The sequence below is a fragment of the Taurulus bubalis genome, assembly GCF_910589615.1.
Source record: "Taurulus bubalis genome assembly, chromosome: 2".
Lineage (NCBI taxonomy): Eukaryota > Metazoa > Chordata > Actinopteri > Perciformes > Cottidae > Taurulus > Taurulus bubalis.
The window spans coordinates 40,428,362-40,445,781 of record NC_136590.1 but is presented as its reverse complement, the minus strand read 5'-3'; the positions used below and the strand labels follow the sequence as shown (position 1 = coordinate 40,445,781).

Below are 17,420 nucleotides of genomic sequence, written 5' to 3'. Positions count from 1 at the left end.
TATTAGAACACGACAAAGTAGTAAAACATATAAATCTTCTATAAGTTAAGCATAATTAAAGCAGTTTTGACTTGTGGTGTTAAGGCCAGAATTAAACCAAGTCTAAGCTTAAATAAAAGATGGATACCTGCAAGTGTTGAACCACAGGCGTCTTCTCTGAATGCTCAATTTGTAATATTTCTCTGTTAATCCTGAGCGGATAAATTGCACACCACAAAATCAGTGCACAACTCCAGACTGGATTGAATATGTAAAAGTACCATGTGACCCACCACTGTGTGTGTGGTTGACCACAGAAGCAGGACAGTGTCTTCTAAACAAACTATTTTTACGTTAAGTTGTCATGCTTCTGCTTCTGGTGACAGCCGCGTCCTGAAGGCAATCCGTCCGTCCAATGCTCCGGTTCACGTGGAGGCAATTTCTTCAAATTTGACTCTAACGTCTTCTCCGTGTAGATTCTGAAGGTCAAAGGTCAAGGTGACCTCGCTAAACTCATGTATTTGTCTGTAACTCGAGGATTCATACGCAAATCATGACGACATTTAACACGAACGTCTAATGGGATAAAACGGTGACATTTCACGTCCAAAAGGTTGACTTGATGCGACGAGGTAGCATTCAGCAGAAACAGGATCTTGATCTTGGTTGTCCACTTTTGAATCTGCGGTGGTCATATAGGCCTTATGTGTGTTAGACGTCCTACGTTTACACATTTAAGACATTCTGGAAAGACATAAATAAGTCAAGCCTCATATTAAAGTTAGATACATTTAGAGACTTACATTTGTCAACCAATCCTTCAAGTACTTGATGAATAGGAATAAGTCACTTTTTACATAGTTGAAATTAAAATGTGATCCTACTGTGTAACTACTGTTATGAACAAGGTATAAGACTAGGTTTTGTATATTTTATTCAAACAGGCCAACCTGAAGTATTCCGTAGAAAGTATGAGGTCAAAAGGTGAGCCTCCCAATAATGCTAAAGATGGCTCTATTAATAATTACCGTCTTCAGTGAGTAATGGTAAGGAGGACTTTACCTCCAGAGGAAGTTGACACAATGATAGCAGATGCCTCTCTTGCACAACAGTCCACACACACACACACACACACACACACACACACACACACACACACACACACACACACGCGCATATTGCCCCGATCTGCGCCGCTTGTCTCTCAGCTGACAGATGAGGGGCCCAGGGGCCTCGGGGCAGTCAGCGAGCGCCACTGCTTTCCGGAGACCGCGGAGTGCGTGAAGAAGAAGAAGAAGACAGGGGGAGTCCGTTGAGGGGAAAGTTCACAGTCGGTCGACAACTGCGCGCCATGGCGGGCAAAGGGTGTCCGTCCGGCCGCAGTCACAACAACAACAACAACAACAACAACTCCTCGGACTCGGACTCGGACTCGGAGGCGGACGGCGACCCCGTCCGGGTGTTCTTCGGCACCGGGCCGCCCGCCGGCTCCTTCCCGGGCAGCCAGGTGATCCACAGCGGGCACTTCATGGTGTCGTCCCCGCACAGCGACTCCACGCCGCGCGGCAGGAAGAGCGGCGGCTCCACGAGATACGACTTCGACACGGTGAACAGGACGTGGTGCCACACGTACCGGTACGGCCCGCTGAGCTCCGGGAGCCTGAGCATCGACCCCACGCTGACCCGCCTGTTCGACTGCATGTCCCTGGCCTACAGGTGGGTCAGGAGCTATCAGACTTTCTTACTTCCACTTGTATCCCCGTTATTTCATGTGTCACTGTAAATACATGATCTGTATGAAGGGAGATCTTAGAAAGTAGTCATTTTCATATTGTAGTATTCAAGTAGTAAATAGTGCAAATGAATTATAAATAGCTGACCTTGCAGGCTATAATTGAATCCTGCAGTGATCTCCTTCTGTAGTTCATAATGTGCATGTGTTTTATTATGAGCCACAAACTGCCCAGTGGAGACTAAGAACTCCATGTAAAAATAACAGGTTTCCCTTTTTTAAAAAGCGTACAGTTAGCGCGCATGTGTTGGGACTTCACTGCCTCTTGTGCAACACCTTGGAAAATACACTGAAAGCTGGACTTTGATTCTAGCTGGCAGCAGTGGAAAAGATTACAGTGTCACTGAGGGAAAGAGAGAGACGATCCTCAAACCATGCTCAGAATATGTTTATTATAATGTATTACACACATGTTAAAACATTCGCATCTTTCCCTGCAAGTTTTTCTGATTCTGAAGTGGAAGATGGGCGCTTGAGAAAGTTTCGTCCTTTTTGTTGACAACTTGTTCAAAACAGTTGCCATCAACCTTTGGCCTAAAGAAGAGACATTGTTTTCTGCCATGTTTTTTTTGATAGTTTGATGACAGTTGCACAATAAAACCAGAAACAGGGGTGGTTGCAGTACAACAGACCTCAAAACACATTAAGGACATCAAAAATATAAACTCTGCACTCTGTTTATTTAGTTTTTTCAAATTTATCTCCGTGCTATATGTCAAGTGTATCGACTATACTGTGAACCAAGGAGACGTGCTCTGCTGCACAGCTTTTGTCATTACCCACGGTGTTAATTGGTCCGTTGGACGTCTCCAGTGATAATGCTGTCTCGGCTGGTTGGGAGTGTGTGACATGCCGCGCTGCCGCTCCATTAAAAGCATGTTGAAAATGATTCCCCCGGGCTTCCTAGCAACTCCCTGAGCACCCCGCATTAGGAGGCCTCTTTCTCAGCACTCTGGCTGAGGGACGCTGAAAAAAAAAGGTGCAAACAGCCTGACAGTGTACCGGTGAATAAACTGATTTGCCACTATTAGTCAAAACCAGGACAGGTTTCTAACAGGGGCTACTGAATATTTTCCACTTTGGAGTAAAATAGTGTCTGTCCCTCTCTCACTGCTTTTACCAAGGAAGGAAAAGCACTGCATCGAACATTGCCCATTTTCCATTTGAACAAATTGCATGTTTTTCCGATTGATTGTGTGTTTTGTTTGCAGCGGTAAGATAGGCTCCCCCAAGTGGAAGTCTTTTAAGGGTCTGCGGTTGCTGTGGAGGGATAAGATCCGTCTGAACAATGCCATCTGGAGAGCTTGGTTCATTCAGTGTGAGTGCACCACTCTTCCCCTGCACTGTTCACGAAGAAGGGCATCGGTGTCAAACTTAGCACAAAGTGCTTGGCGGGAAGTCAGAAGCTAAGAACAAATTAGCGACGAGACATGAGGAGTCCTGACCGTGAAGTAAACACATGAATATCTTTCCACCCTGTTCAAACGGCTAGAAACCACTGATGTCGTTGCTCTGTATGTGCTGTGTTTAGATGTGGAGAAGAGGAAGAGCTCAGTGTGCGGGTTCGTCACGCCGCTGGAGGGCACGGAGTCCGATTCACATCGGAAACCTGAAGTGAGTGATTGAAGCACAAGCTGGCTTCATTTTTCAACTGCACACAATTAAACATTTGTATTTATATTCTGATGAGCTTGGTCATGCAAGTCATATGCTTGGCATTTCTGCATCATGTCAACAGGCAATTGTATTGGAGGGCAGCTACTGGAAGCGAAGGATCGAGGTGGTGATCAAGGAGTACCACAAGTGGAGGATTTACTATAAGAAGAGGGTGAGCACTCTATAGTTTTAGCCGTGTTTAACCCACATTCTACCTCCGGGTCTCCCAGGTCGGAGGACTTGGGATCCTGGCCGTCCTGAGATCCAAACTTAAAGGGACAGTTCACCCCAAAATCAAAAATACATATTTCTCTTCTTTTGCAGCTTCAGAAAAAGAAGGATGATATTCTATCGATGCTCCAAGAGGTATGATGCTTCCACATTATTCTGGTACTTTCTGTAAGTTTTGGACCAACAGCAGTCAAATATTGATTTTGACCCCTGAAAACTGAAGTTGGCCGACTGACCCAGGCTTGTGTGTGTTGGTGACCTTCTAGCGTTGTTTACTTTTTAATCTAGTTGCAGCTCAACATATGTCCATCAAAGTCCTCTATGCGGCTTTTTCTTTTTTTAGCACGTGGACCTAGCCGTCCTCCGCTGAGTGCAGAGGAAAAGAGGGGACGAAAACAAAAAGAAGAAGAAAAGAAACAGAAACATGCAAAACAACATGCGTCATGGTCCGTCATTTGAAGGCAATTGAAACGTATTGATTGCCCCCCCCCCCCCCTTCAGGCCTCATCTTTATTCTAGTGGAATAGCTGCAGAACATAATGTCACTTCATCAAATCTGACCCACTTCCTGCAGCAGCGCTTTGTAAAAGTCGAGCGGGCCGAGGGGCGACGTCACCGTGACACACAAGCAAACAGAAGATCATGAGGAAAAATAGGGGGAGAGGGAGGGGCCTTGGTGTGTAGCGCCTCATTCATGATAGTATTCACATGACAATGGGGCATGTGCACTCGCAAGTCACAGCCCACTGGGCGGCCGTCTCATCCCACTACTGCCTCTTTCACCGTCGACTTGATCGTCCTTTAGATTTACCGTGGCATTGGAAGCCCAGGTATTAACTCAGGTCAAAGATAATCTCTGTTTGTCTGGAGCCCAAACTGTTCATGTATTGTGCGGCTCTTCAAAGGGCACATATCAGCACGAAGATGACAGGTCAAAGATCACGAAACCAGGTTTTTTATGTTCTGTTTTCCCAAAGCGTTATCTCGCCTCTCTCCTCAGAGATAACATCCAGTGGCTGGGGGGGAAAACAGCTCAGTAAAACACAGGGTTTGTTTTTGTAAAGTTAGTGTGTATTTCATGTTCTTTTGAACCGGCTTTCTCAACCCTCAAAGCCCCGGTCTAAATTCTCTCTAACTTGCGCTGGGCAGTATATAGTGTCATTCCTCGTATAAAAACTAAGTCAATCAGAGAGAAACAAAGACCTGCCAAGTCAACAAATCAGGTCATAAATAAAGACAGGGAAGCTGACCAATGATTTGGATGAGGAGCAATACATTTATTATTTTAAAGTTGAAGCACTCACTTAAAGTCAGCTTTAGATGGGTAATTTAACATTTTCTGGATATATTAGGACTGTGTCAGTCGTCATTTTCTACAAGCTTTTTAGATTAATTACTTTAAACGTATAGATGCTGTCAAGTTGAGTCCAATTGCAATTTGAACAAACTGCCCGTCTTTTCAAAAGGGAAGTAAAGTAAAGTTGTCCAAAGTATTCAGTTCCAAAAGGTTTAGAAAACAAATCGATCCAATGGCTTTTAAGAGTAGAAATAGTACTGAGCTTCATTGGCGTTATGGTGATTAGGGGACCTTTGGAAGGATTTCCCCGGTCCCAAAAGGAGAAGAAAAAATAATCATGATTAAATATAATATTAGAATTGTTTTTCACACATAAAAGCGATGTGACCCTAGGGATGTCGGTCAGTCCACCTCAGACTGAAATATCTCAACCACTATATTGGATGCATTTCTAGTGACTTTGATGATCCGCAACCTTTTCCTTGAGTGCCATTAACATTAACATTTACATTTCAATGAGGCAAATTATGACATTCCCTTTTAAAATCTGCTGTAATTGTGTTTAGTTCTAATTATCAAATATTAGCATGCTATTACCCTGAGATAGTCAACGTAGAATCAATAGTGGATCCGCACCGCTGGTCTCGATGTGTGGGTGTATCCTCTACTCCGTATGGGGGAAGAAATAGCTTCACTCAAGACACAAGGAAGAGGTGTTCGGCATTAACAGTCTCGCTTTGGTTTCATCTCCTTTTGCATATTTTATTTATTTTTCTATTTGTCGCAGGAAACAAAAAAACAAAAAACGTAGAGAAAATAACGCCCATCGGAAGTGATGGATAAGTGTATGTATATTTTCTTCTTTAGCCGAATTCGAGGTAGCAGTGTTGGTTCGAGGACTCGGGCCTCCAGAATTAGGTCAGGGACAAAAGGCTGCTGCTCGTATTGAAACATCAAAATAACGAACTGAACAAAGCCGGCATAATGAAAACCTCTAAGAGGCTAGTGTTTTTGAACAATATGTCAAAAGTGCTTTTTCATCATGCACTGCTCGCACACAACAATCTTACTAAATTTCTACTTGTACACACTTGTACCCTTGTACAAATCGAAAAGGGAAATGAATAAATTACAAGAGGGGATGTTGTGTGCTTAGACGTAATCAAAATTGTTTCCGCCTCAATCTGGGCTTCCCAATAAATGTGGCGTCAGAGTTGGAAGTGGAGGGTAAAGACAAGGAGAGGCTGAAGCAAAGCAGCTCAAACAGAGAGGGAAAAGGACCGGAGCTTCATCTTCTGTGAGTGTTTTACTGAGAAGAGAACATTACATGTTGCAGGATGTGATAGTGGAGGACATGTCACAATATGTGTGTGTTTTTGGTGTAAGTAGATGTAAGTTGTTGTTTTAGCGCGTTGACATTGCCCTATTTTTAAGGGATAGTGGATCCACTAACTTTGCACGACTAAACAACTCTTTGAAGGGGCTTTAGCTGCTGTTAGCGTGATCTTTTCACTCCACATGCCGGACATGTACAGGTGGGTGCGAGGACCAAACTCCATCAATGCATCACTTTGCTTTTTCAGTCCTATTTGTAGGGAGCCCTCAGATGGATAGATCAGTGATCGACTTGTCACTAGAGGTTGATCCTAAGTTTAGATCTCCGGCTGATGTGCTCCAGGGTCAGATCTGCCAGGCCAAGCTGGATAAATGGTCCAATCAGATATACCAGGAGCCTGAGGCTGCGCCGGTGGAGGTCCACATGTTTGACCTGGACTGCCTCCTCTCCGACATCTCCGACACCCTGTTCACCATGACGCAGAAGCCGTGTCCCTGGGCCGGTGACCGACACGACAGTGAGTAGTCAGCACGTTTGCAGGAGTTGATTATGATTATGGACAACTGGTGGCTTTTGAGCAGCATTTATTAAACATGTCTTCATTTTCATTGGACATTTATCATTTGGATGCGTTGTTTGGCTGAAAAATAAATTCCCAGGTCTACTTCATAGACTTATACAACTTAGTTTTTCATCAAATAAATCATAAATTCTAGGAACCTAGAGGACAGACTTAAGGTTAGATATAGTAAGATGTATTTCATGTTCTGAACCGTTTCATTTTTTTCACAAGATATTTTTGTACAATGTATTTCTGTCTGTGCTCTTTTCACTGGTTTGACAAAAAAAGTGACGCACTTCCATACACCAACCGAGATTTGACAATACAATTGTTGCTTATTTAGTCATGGCCATTAAAGAACATTTTGGGAGATACCCTTATTCTTTTTCTTGCAGAGAGTTAGATGAAAAGATTGGTACCACTTTTGTGTTTGTCCGTTCAATATGAAGCTGCACCCGGTTAGCTTAGTTTAGCATAAGGACATAGTTAGCCTGACTCTGTGCAATGAGTGGCAGAATCTGCCTCCCAGCATCTCTAAAGCGCACTCATCAACCCTGGAGGTGTTCGGTACATCTGTGAACAAACAGACAAAGCCCGGCTAGCTGTTTCCAGACTGTATGCTAAGCTAACCAGCTGCTGGCTGTAGCGTGGTATTGAACGGACAGACATGAGAGCGCTAACTCTCAACAACTTAAATCTCCTAAAATGAATTATTACTTTGACATTATAGACATTTTCCAATAGGCTTCAATATTTTGCCTCAGTTTTGTCATTTGGTGCAGCTGATGGGTCACATGTGTCAGCCAAAGGAACCTACCCTACGAATAAGGAAATGCCCTATGATGAAAGAATAAAAAGCACACACATTAAGGCGGACTATAAACAGATGCACTCACTCACATTTATCTCTACCTCTCATGTCTGATACGATGTGTTCTTCGTCCTCAGCGTACACCAGCAATGCTGATATAATCCAGCCAGGTCTGACTCTGCAGCCTAACCTGGAGGATTTCATGGATATACCAGGTACCCCCTTCTACTGTCTGTCTGTCTGTTGGATCTTAACATGTTGTCATAGAATGGCAGCAAATCAATATTGCTGTTTGTTTTTGTCCAACATAATTAAATAGTCCACAACATGTGGTATAATATACTTAATAGTTGATAGAAGGCGTTTGAACTTATCCTGATAAGAGGTGTTTTTACAATCATTAATCGTTAACTTTAATGACAGTTCAGTATCTACATTTCTGACAGGCCACAATCCTGATTCACATTTTACCCACTTGGACACAATGCAAAATAAATGTATTCTGGTATTAAGTCTTTAAAGAAATTAAGATTAAATTGCAGAGATTTAGTTTTTTTACATGACATATTACTAGACATAAATCTGTTCTCGAGTGACACTCCTTTGTTTATGTGCTGTGTCTGCAGTAATATCCCTCAGAGGTTCGAGGAGGGTTAAAGGCAGGGTTGAGCGAGGAGAATGGAGAAGTGGAAGAGAATATATTTAACCGCAACCCTTGGCTCTGGCACCGACTATGAGGCCATTGAATAAAGCGATGGACTGGGAGATGCTGTGCAGGAAGTTATGATTATTAATTCAATGATCAATATTTTCCTCATAACGATAAATAGCAAGCAGCTGTTTTCAGCCAAGAAGCTCTGATGAACACATTGCACACTAGCTGACAGCAGACGGACACAGTTGGGGACTAGCTGGTGAATGCAGCGGAGCATTTAGCAGCTGAAGGGCCAGATATTTACTGCTGCATATCTTGCCGTGTTTCCACCACTAGGAGGTCAGTGGAGTAGTTCGACACCACCGGTGGGACACGTGCGTCCTCGTGTACGACACAAACAGAACGGGGAGCCACCAGGCGGAAACCTCCGGGTCTGAAAAGTGAAGCCAATGCAGATGTGCTTAAACTTGCATTCTCTCTAGTGGCCAGCAGGGGCGACTCCTCTGGTTGCAAAAATAAGTCAGATTGTATAGAAGTCGAAGAGAATTTTCTTTTTCTCGCTTGATTTATTCCCTCAGTAAACATTGTAAACATGAGTTTATTGTCTCAATCTCTAGTTTCAAGTCTTCTTCTATACAGCATGATGCATATTTAGTAAATTATTCTCCATTTAGAGTCAAATAGACCATAAAGCAGGGTATGCTTTAGGTGTAGCTACCTTGTTGCTACCAGATGGTGACGGTCAAAATGTGAAACTCAAGGCTTCAAAATTAAAGTCCAAACAAACAACGTGTGACATCACATGGAATACGTCCACTTCTTATATATAGCCTACATAACCACTCTCCAGAGGTCAGATACTCTCCAGGGTAACCTTTAAAAATGTGATAATCATGTTGTTGTTGCGTTCAAAGCTTGTTTCTGCCGCCTCCAAGTGGCCAGATAATCAGTTAATGCAGTATTAAGTAAACTTTTATGCAATTCCAGGATCAAATCAAATGAATTATACAATAGGTTTAAAGAAAATCTTGTTTGTTCACTCAGTCTTGAGTCCTTTTTTTCAAAATGAATTATTGTCAATGATTCGTCACTCAAAAGTTGTATGTTTTATATTTGGGCTGCTTGCCAAACGGCCAGGACACACAGAGAGCTAAAGAGCAGCCACGGGGCACAGTGGCCGTGGTTGTTTTCGGCCTTCGTGTTGCTTTCGGTGAAGCAATCCAGCGGCCCTGTGGCTTCAAGTCAGCCTTTGTAACCCACAGACAGCCAGTGGCAGTGCTGGAACACATTGTGTGTGTGTGTGGCTGTTTGTTCTCACATCGCCCTGAGGGGTCAGCTGTCCGCCTCTCACGTTGGTCACAAGATCCAGGGAGCTAGTGAGTGTCCGTCAGAGCGGCGCTGTTTAATCTATGCAGGGTGCTTCTCTGAAGTGGAAATACGGAGGACTTTTCTGAGGCATGTCAGTGGTTTCTCTTCACTGAGGTGAAAACAGACACACTGGTATGTATCTGCAGATTTGCCTTGTGCCGACAGAGCTTTGTGTCACGCTGGATTCCCGCTGCTGTTTGTGTGCACGGTAGCTCCAATGAGCCGAAAACAACAACGGTCTTTCGACTGAAGCAAGTGAGTCCATGTTTGCCTCCTCAACTGGTAAAAAAAAGAAAAAAGCTGGTTTGAATTCGGTGCCGTGAGATGTGAAGAAATAGTTTTACTCACAGTTGGCAGCTTGGCACATTCAGTTGCCAGCGCGACTCCAAAAGTATGTGACCTGGCAGATGCGGCGCAGATACCTTGAATGACCGACCACACGGAGCGCGTCACTGCATTTAGGACGGTGACCCGCTGTGTGATGTGCGATTGCCGTGAAATGTGATGTCAAACTGCAGACTGACGGTTACAATTCTAGGCTTGTTTCAGCCGCACCTGTTAAAGAAGAAAAACATTTTTTATTTCCCATAAATACTGCATTATATCTCTATTTCTATTTTCATTCCATCTCTAATTCCCGTTATTGCAAAGCACCTTGTGCTGCACTTTGTCGTATGAAAGATGCCATACAAATGTTTTTTATAATAATACTATAATAATAATAAAAATACTTATTCTAATACAATTTCATCACCATTATTATTATTATTATTTAGTGGGTTTTATTTTCCACCTTTTGTTTTGCATTCTTTGTATTGCATTTTCTATTTTTATTTAATTTTATTAAATGGATTTTATTTATCATAAATATCGCATTATATCCCAATTTATATTTTTATTTGGTCTTTTTTTTTCCTTATTCCAAAGCATTTTATTGTATGACACCATTTTCTCCTTTTATGGAGTTTAGTTAAATGACTAATAGATGACATCATCTCATTTGGGCTCTGTTGTGCCTAAGTGAACAATGAATATAGGCATATTATCGGTTAAATACAATGTGAAGGCTTTCTCCACCTGTTTGTGTGTGTGTATAATATTTAATGCCATAACGTATTTTTTCGCCACTCTCTTGACAAAAAGATGCAGCTAGATATGAAGCCGCTGCATCTGTATCAATGCTCAAAGTCTCTTCCTACTTGACAGTCTGTGTGTGTGTGTGTGTGTGTGTGTGTGTGTGTGTGTGTGTGTGTGTGTGTGTGTGTGTGTGTGTGTGTGTGTGTGTGTGTGTGTGTGTGTGTGTGTGCTTCTCCCAGATATCTTTATGAACTACCGGGGCCAGCCCACTGAGCAGACTGCTTTTGCTGACTGTGGCTATTTCGAGATCTCGCCCAGTGCAGCGTTTGCTCCGCATCCCTCCTCCTTGGTGACGACACCTCAGCTCCTCCTCGACACCCAGCTGGCTCAGGTACTGCTGGTGTGAACGGCTCCTCCATCTTGTGACACGCACTGCTGCATAAAATACTTCATCAGCAAACCGACGGTGCTACTGTTCACTCCGTAAAGTAGATTAAATCTTTCTCTTGCAGCCCAATCTGTCGTCTGACAGTTTGCCTCCGCCCTCATCATCCGATACCCGGCCCCACCAGGCCTGCGGGGAATACCACACATCTAGTATCATATCGGGCGCCATGCCCTACGGACATCAATCATACCCCGATCCAGCTGTTTCTATAGCATTCACCACCAACATGGAGCAGACGGCCTCTTCAAGTATCCCCTTCCTGTACCCGCTGCCGTGCCACAAGTTTGGTTACTACACAACCACCAGCGTGACCCCCACGGTCATCACTCACACCGCCTCCACCATGGGGGCCCCGGGCTCCGTGCACCAGGTCTCTGGCTACCCGCACACAGGGGACACGTACCCCCAGGCCTCCTGCCACTCTCTCAGTTACCCGGAGGCCGTGTCGGAGCCGGTCCACGCGGCGCTGCCCTCCGACACCGCGGCCCACTGCTTCTCCGTCCCGGAGCAGGTGGCCGTCCCGGGGGTCAGGCGGAAGCACAAGCAAAAGACGGGAGGGGTGAAAACAGTCGGCGCCTCTGCGGCGCTTGCTAACCCCTCGTCCACTGCACCCACAGCTAGTAGCTGCCTGGCGAAGCTGCTCTCCTCCAGCGCCCGTGAACGTGAGTCTGTTCTTCTGCCCCTTGTTCTATCTTTGACAGCAGGTAAAATTAGCAAACGCATATTCTTCTTTGTGCTTCCAGGGAAGCCCCCGCTTGGATTTGATACTTCTCTAGTGACAGCCAAAGGTCAGAGGTCGTCATCGCCCAGCTCCTCGGTGAGCCTGTCCTTTAGTAAGAGCGGTGTTCATTTGTGTTGAAAGCTGGCTTGTCCGAAACTTTACTGTGAAACCAATAGTATGTGAATTGCATGCTATTTCCAAAGAGATGGCGGACAGCTCTGTAACATCAATAACGTTAAATCTTGGTGTTGGCAGTACATTTTTCACACAGTCTGACAGTTTTAGAACATTTTGTTCACAAGAGGTCAAACATGGAGCTATGGTAGTAAGCTATGGTATAATATATGGTGACCTTGTGTGTTGCTTAGCAGTCAAGCTGCAGCACTCACGTCGTAGGGGCTTCTTCATCGCAGCTGCAGCACGGAGCTGGTTGGCCGGCGGGGATCCCGGCGTTGACGCCTCTGCACAGTCAGTCTGCCCCGCCGGGTCACAGCGCAGCCCACGCCGGCGCCTCCAGAGGCTTGGCTGTGTCCGCCCTGCTCACCCACGGCTCCTCCACACTCGCCGGCTCGACCCTCCTTGTTCCCAAGACCGAGAAACTATCTCCCGTCCAGCTCTACGGCGCGGACAGGAGCAACCTCACAGGTATGCTCCAAAACCACTGACACCTGTTGGGTTGGTGCCATGGTGGAATGTACATGGTCACACAATAAGCCTGGCGAAATGAGCTCTGCTTTAAGGACATTCATGACGGCTGGTTATAAAATATAGAGACACAACCTTTTTAATAATTAAGAGGTCATTTTCCTTCCGATTCAGTTTCCTGTCATGCAGAAATTAATACATAAATAAATTATATTGGAAATTAAAGAAAACGGGAACTAATACAAAAGTAACTAAATCAAGAATCAAATTAAAATGAGTATAAATGTATGCCTCATTTTATTAACATTTGTTTTTTTAAATTACTTTAGTTTATATAATGGCATATTAATTAATTTATCAAGTCATTTATTTTTGGCAGCTTTTGTCCTCAATAGTAGAGGTCATCCAATTTTCCTGCAAATATAACGCATAGATATTTGTGTTACATCTCTCTTTCTTTTAGTTCATTTTCCAGGACATACAGGCCAAACGTCCCCACCAAACCCTTTGGATAAAACCTCCAACCCCGAGTCCCCACACTCGTGCTTCTCAGGACACGGAAAGATAGAATCAAGTAAGGTAGGACATACTTTCATTTAATCGACATCTGTTTTATAGTACAGCATGGCATTGAATATATATATATTTAAATATATATATATTTTTCTATTTATATATATTAATATTAAAATATATTTTATATATATTCACATTTGACCTAGCACGTCAATCTGGGTGTGACATGTCATGTGCATATTTCTACACTGCATACGTTATCTGCAGCAAACAGAGACCAGGAGAATAACTCACATCTCGGCGGAGCAGAAGAGGCGCTTCAACATCAAACTGGGTTTTGACACGTTACATAACCTCGTGACAACGCTGAGCTCTCAGCCGAGCATAAAGGTACCGTGAAAAAGAGGTGCAGCTGCATTAGAGATGGATGTGATGAGAGGAGGGAGCGTCCCCAAAGTTGAACTGGAAGACTGTTTGTCAATACTGCAAAATATTGAAGATGTGTGAAGAATTGTGGCAGTGACATGCATCCCTCTTGTCTGCTGACACAGATCAGCAAAGCCACCACGCTGCAGAAGACTGCCGAGTACATCAGTAAGATGCAGCAGGAGAGAGCTCAGCTGCACGAGGAGGCTCAGAGACTCCGAGAGGAGATCCAGCTCCTGAACTCTGCCGTCAAGTGAGACCTTTAACCATGCTTCCCTAGTGTGTGTGTGTGTGTGTGTGTGTGTGTGTGTGTGTGTGTGTGTGTGTGTGTGTGTGTGTGTGTGTGTGTGTGTACCGTTCAAAAGTTTGGGGTCACTTAGAAATGTTCTTATTTTTCAAAGAAAAGCACAGTTTTTTTCAATGAAGATAACATTAAATTAATCAGAAATACACAATACATTGTTAATGTGGTAAATGACTATTCTGGAAACGTCTGGTTTTTAATGAAATATCTACATAGGTGTATAGAGGCCCATTTCCAGCAACTATCACTCCATTGTTCTAATGGTATATTGTGTTTGCTCATCGCATAGAAGACTAATGGATGATTAGAAAACCCTTGAAAATCCTTGTGCAATTATGTTAGCACAGCTGAAAACAGTTGTGCTGGTGAGAAGCTATAAAACTGTCCTTCCTTTGAGCTTGTTGAGTATCTGGGGCATCACATTTGTGGGTTTGATTATACTCTCAAAATGGCCAGAAAAAGTTTCACTTTCATGTGAAACTCGCCAGTCTGTTCTTGTTCTTAGAAATGAAGGCTATTCCATGCGAGAAATTGCAAAGAAACTGAAAATTTGTCTGGGTGACCGCAAACTTTTGAACTGTAGTGTATGTGTGTATGCACATCCATTAGGATTGGGTGGATATTTGTGTTTAATATTATATCAGGGTGATATTAGAATTACATTTCAAGGGTCAGTTTGAACAGTAGGAAGGATCACACCTGTTTCCATGTACATTTGGGTGCCTGACTACGGACTTTGAAACTTATTTTTAATATCACACACTGGTTTATGTACGAAGATGCACCGCACTGCTTTGCTGACTCAGCGTTTTCTCTCTTCGTGCAGCGCGTGCCAGCAGCAGCTGCCGGCCACCGGTGTGCCCATCACACGGCAGCGCTTTGACCACATGAGGCAGAAGTTCCGAGAGTACGTCCAGGCACAGACGCTGCGGAACTGGAAGTTTTGGATCGTATCCTTTGTGAATGTAAATCTGACCAGAGGTCAACTCAAAAAATCTCGCTGCGACAAACACGACAATAAACAGGATTTCTCTTCCTGTGCGTAGAACACAGAACGTGACTAGAATATACTCCGGTGTTGGGTCCTGAATGCACTCATCTATTCCTGTGTGGGGCTTTTATGTGTCAGTACTTTGCAGTAGGTGAATGCAGCATCAACCAGCTTAGGAAGGAATATGACATTTTGTTTGTTTGTCTTTGAATGCAAATTACCTAATTTCCCAGAGCATTATGCCAGAGAGGGATGTCTGTTTTTGAAAGTGTAGCAGGGAGATTTTTACTTTTGGTGAAATACAAATGGTAAAAAAAACAAAAGCTGGACTCTGTGGAGATGTCAGTGTGCTAATGCAGTTGTAATGCATACAAAGCACAGTCTTCATCTCGGCCGTCTAAGTGTAATCAGGCAGATCAAAAAAATGCATGTGTGTTGCAAATGCTAGTTTCATAAAAAAGTTATATTAACACATAACTCTTTCCTCAATGATCACCCAATCCGTTACTGCTGTCGTTATCTTGGAGGCAAGATAGAAGGATTAGATTACCATTTTATCATCTTTGTGCGTTGCACAAATACACCTTCAGGGTGTTTTCTCTGCACTATTGAGCTGCTTTCTATGCTCCCTCAGGAGACGTGTGTGTATCGAACTGCTGATATAAATAATTGAAAACATAAAGCTCTCTAAGAGGATCGTTTCTCTTCATGCAGAGTCAAGATAGAAGCTTTTACCGTATATTTGACTGCTCATTTTCTCGCCTTTCCAGAGACAGTCCTGTTCAACAATGACAACTTTGTCTTATACCTTTTTTATTTTACGTGCAAAAGGCAGAAATGTGTCTAATTTGCGTGTGTGACATCTTCTATTCCAAAAGATACATTTAAACACATCGTGTAACATCCAGACAGGACACATTTACATTAAAACACATAGCGCAGCAGGGTCGTCCTTCAATCAGAGGATCGGCGGTTCATTCCCCTGCTCCGCTAGTCCATGTCGATGTGTCCGTGGGCCACTTAACCCCAAATTGCTCCCGCAGGCTGGTCCTGCGGTGCATGAATGGGTCAGAATGGTTAAATAGTCCTGATGGGCAGGTGGGACCTTGCATAGTAGCCCCTCTCTGGCATCAGTGTATGAATGAGTGTGAATGGGTGAATGATGACAAGCAGTGATCAAGGGCTTTGAGTGGTCGGAGGACTAGAAAAGCGTTGTACAAGTACAGTCCATTTACCGTTTACATATCATATCTAGACATGGCACATTTTCATGAAGGTCATGATTTCTTCATACGTCTTTTGAGTATTTTGTTTTGTGTGAAAACTATGTAGTTTGGCTTTCGGGTCGAGCTGTTCCTTTAATATCAATTAAGTACCGTTGAATGACTTCTCTCCTCAACCCGGCATCAGTTCAGCATCATCATCGAGCCGCTGTTCGAGTCCTACAATGGAATGGTGTCCACCGCCAGCGTGGAGGACTTGTGTCGATCCACTCTGTCCTGGCTGGACCAGCACTGTTCCCTGCCCTCCCTGAGACCCAGTGAGTGCAGCGCAGCGCAGATCCAAACCCATTTTCTTCCTCCGTGTCATCGGCAATGTTCCACTGGCTATAGTGTGTGTTTTATCGTCTCCCTGCGTGTCCCCCGCAGTGGTTCTGAGTTCACTCCGTATCCTGAGTACCACCACGGCCATCCTGACGGACCCCAGCCTGGTGCCGGAGCAGGCCACCCTCGCCGTCACCGGGGGCGACCCCGCCGCCGCCGCCGCCGCCGCCCTGGACCACTCCTTACAGCCTCGAGACAATATACACCCCATGTGACCGAGGGGAACAGACTCAGTGGAAACTTAACTGGAGTCCACCACAACGCACAGAAGGCCACAAGCCTGAGGAGATCCTGTGGAATGGTTTCAAAAGACTGCATTGATAATGCAAAGTCACATTCCAAACAAAACACACCAGCGGCAAAAAGAATGTATCCCAGTACCCCCATAAAAAACACATTATTTGCTTGTAAAAGCATAACATACCAGTACTATATGCTAAACAAGCAAAAAGTTCAGATGAAGTTCAGTCACTGGGAGTAGTTTAAATGTATGTTTCTGCATTTATCTTATTTTCTTTCACTTCTCAGGTTGTCTTTTTTTTTGTGTCAAATATATTAGTGTCTCAGATTACTGACATTTTCCCGGCACAATATGTCTCACTGCATCTCATACTTATCCCGCGCAGTATTGGGTGTCACGCACCAGTGCTACTGTCAAGTAAGACACACATAAGTAGCCTTAGTAGGCAGGGATCATTTCAGAATAGTAAATGAAGTGTTGCTCAAAGTGCAGTTTGCGGACCATCGGGGTCTCCACTAAAATAATAGATGTCTGCATTGTTGATAGATTTCAGTTTTTTCAATTTTAGGCTAAACTCTACATAATACTGAGAAACATATTTCCTTTGAGTAAAGACAAACGTTCTCTTAACTCAGAGTTGTGTCAAATGCCTATGCAGCTACTATATTATATAAAAAAGGTATTCAAATGTGTGTTTTGTTTTCTTAGGGTGGGGGGGGGATACATAATGCCATCACAACGTCCAAACCTAAGACCCAAC

At 43.9% G+C, this 17,420-nt stretch overlaps 1 protein-coding gene across 1 annotated transcript; it reads left to right on the top strand.

The window, feature by feature from the left end:
- Window positions 1-1,330: 1,330 nt before the first annotated feature.
- mlxipl (MLX interacting protein like) lies at window positions 1,331-16,634 on the top strand (the record flags this gene model as incomplete). Its single annotated transcript, XM_079237918.1, has 17 exons — window positions 1,331-1,695; window positions 2,983-3,089; window positions 3,303-3,385; window positions 3,510-3,599; window positions 3,752-3,793; window positions 6,634-6,808; window positions 7,802-7,879; window positions 11,004-11,155; window positions 11,277-11,874; window positions 11,956-12,029; window positions 12,302-12,578; window positions 13,042-13,157; window positions 13,362-13,484; window positions 13,646-13,773; window positions 14,651-14,774; window positions 16,226-16,355; window positions 16,465-16,634. 17 exons carry the CDS (start codon window positions 1,331-1,333, stop codon window positions 16,632-16,634), a joined length of 2,832 nt encoding a protein of 943 aa, XP_079094044.1.
- Between the last annotated feature and the right edge of the window lie 786 nt (window positions 16,635-17,420).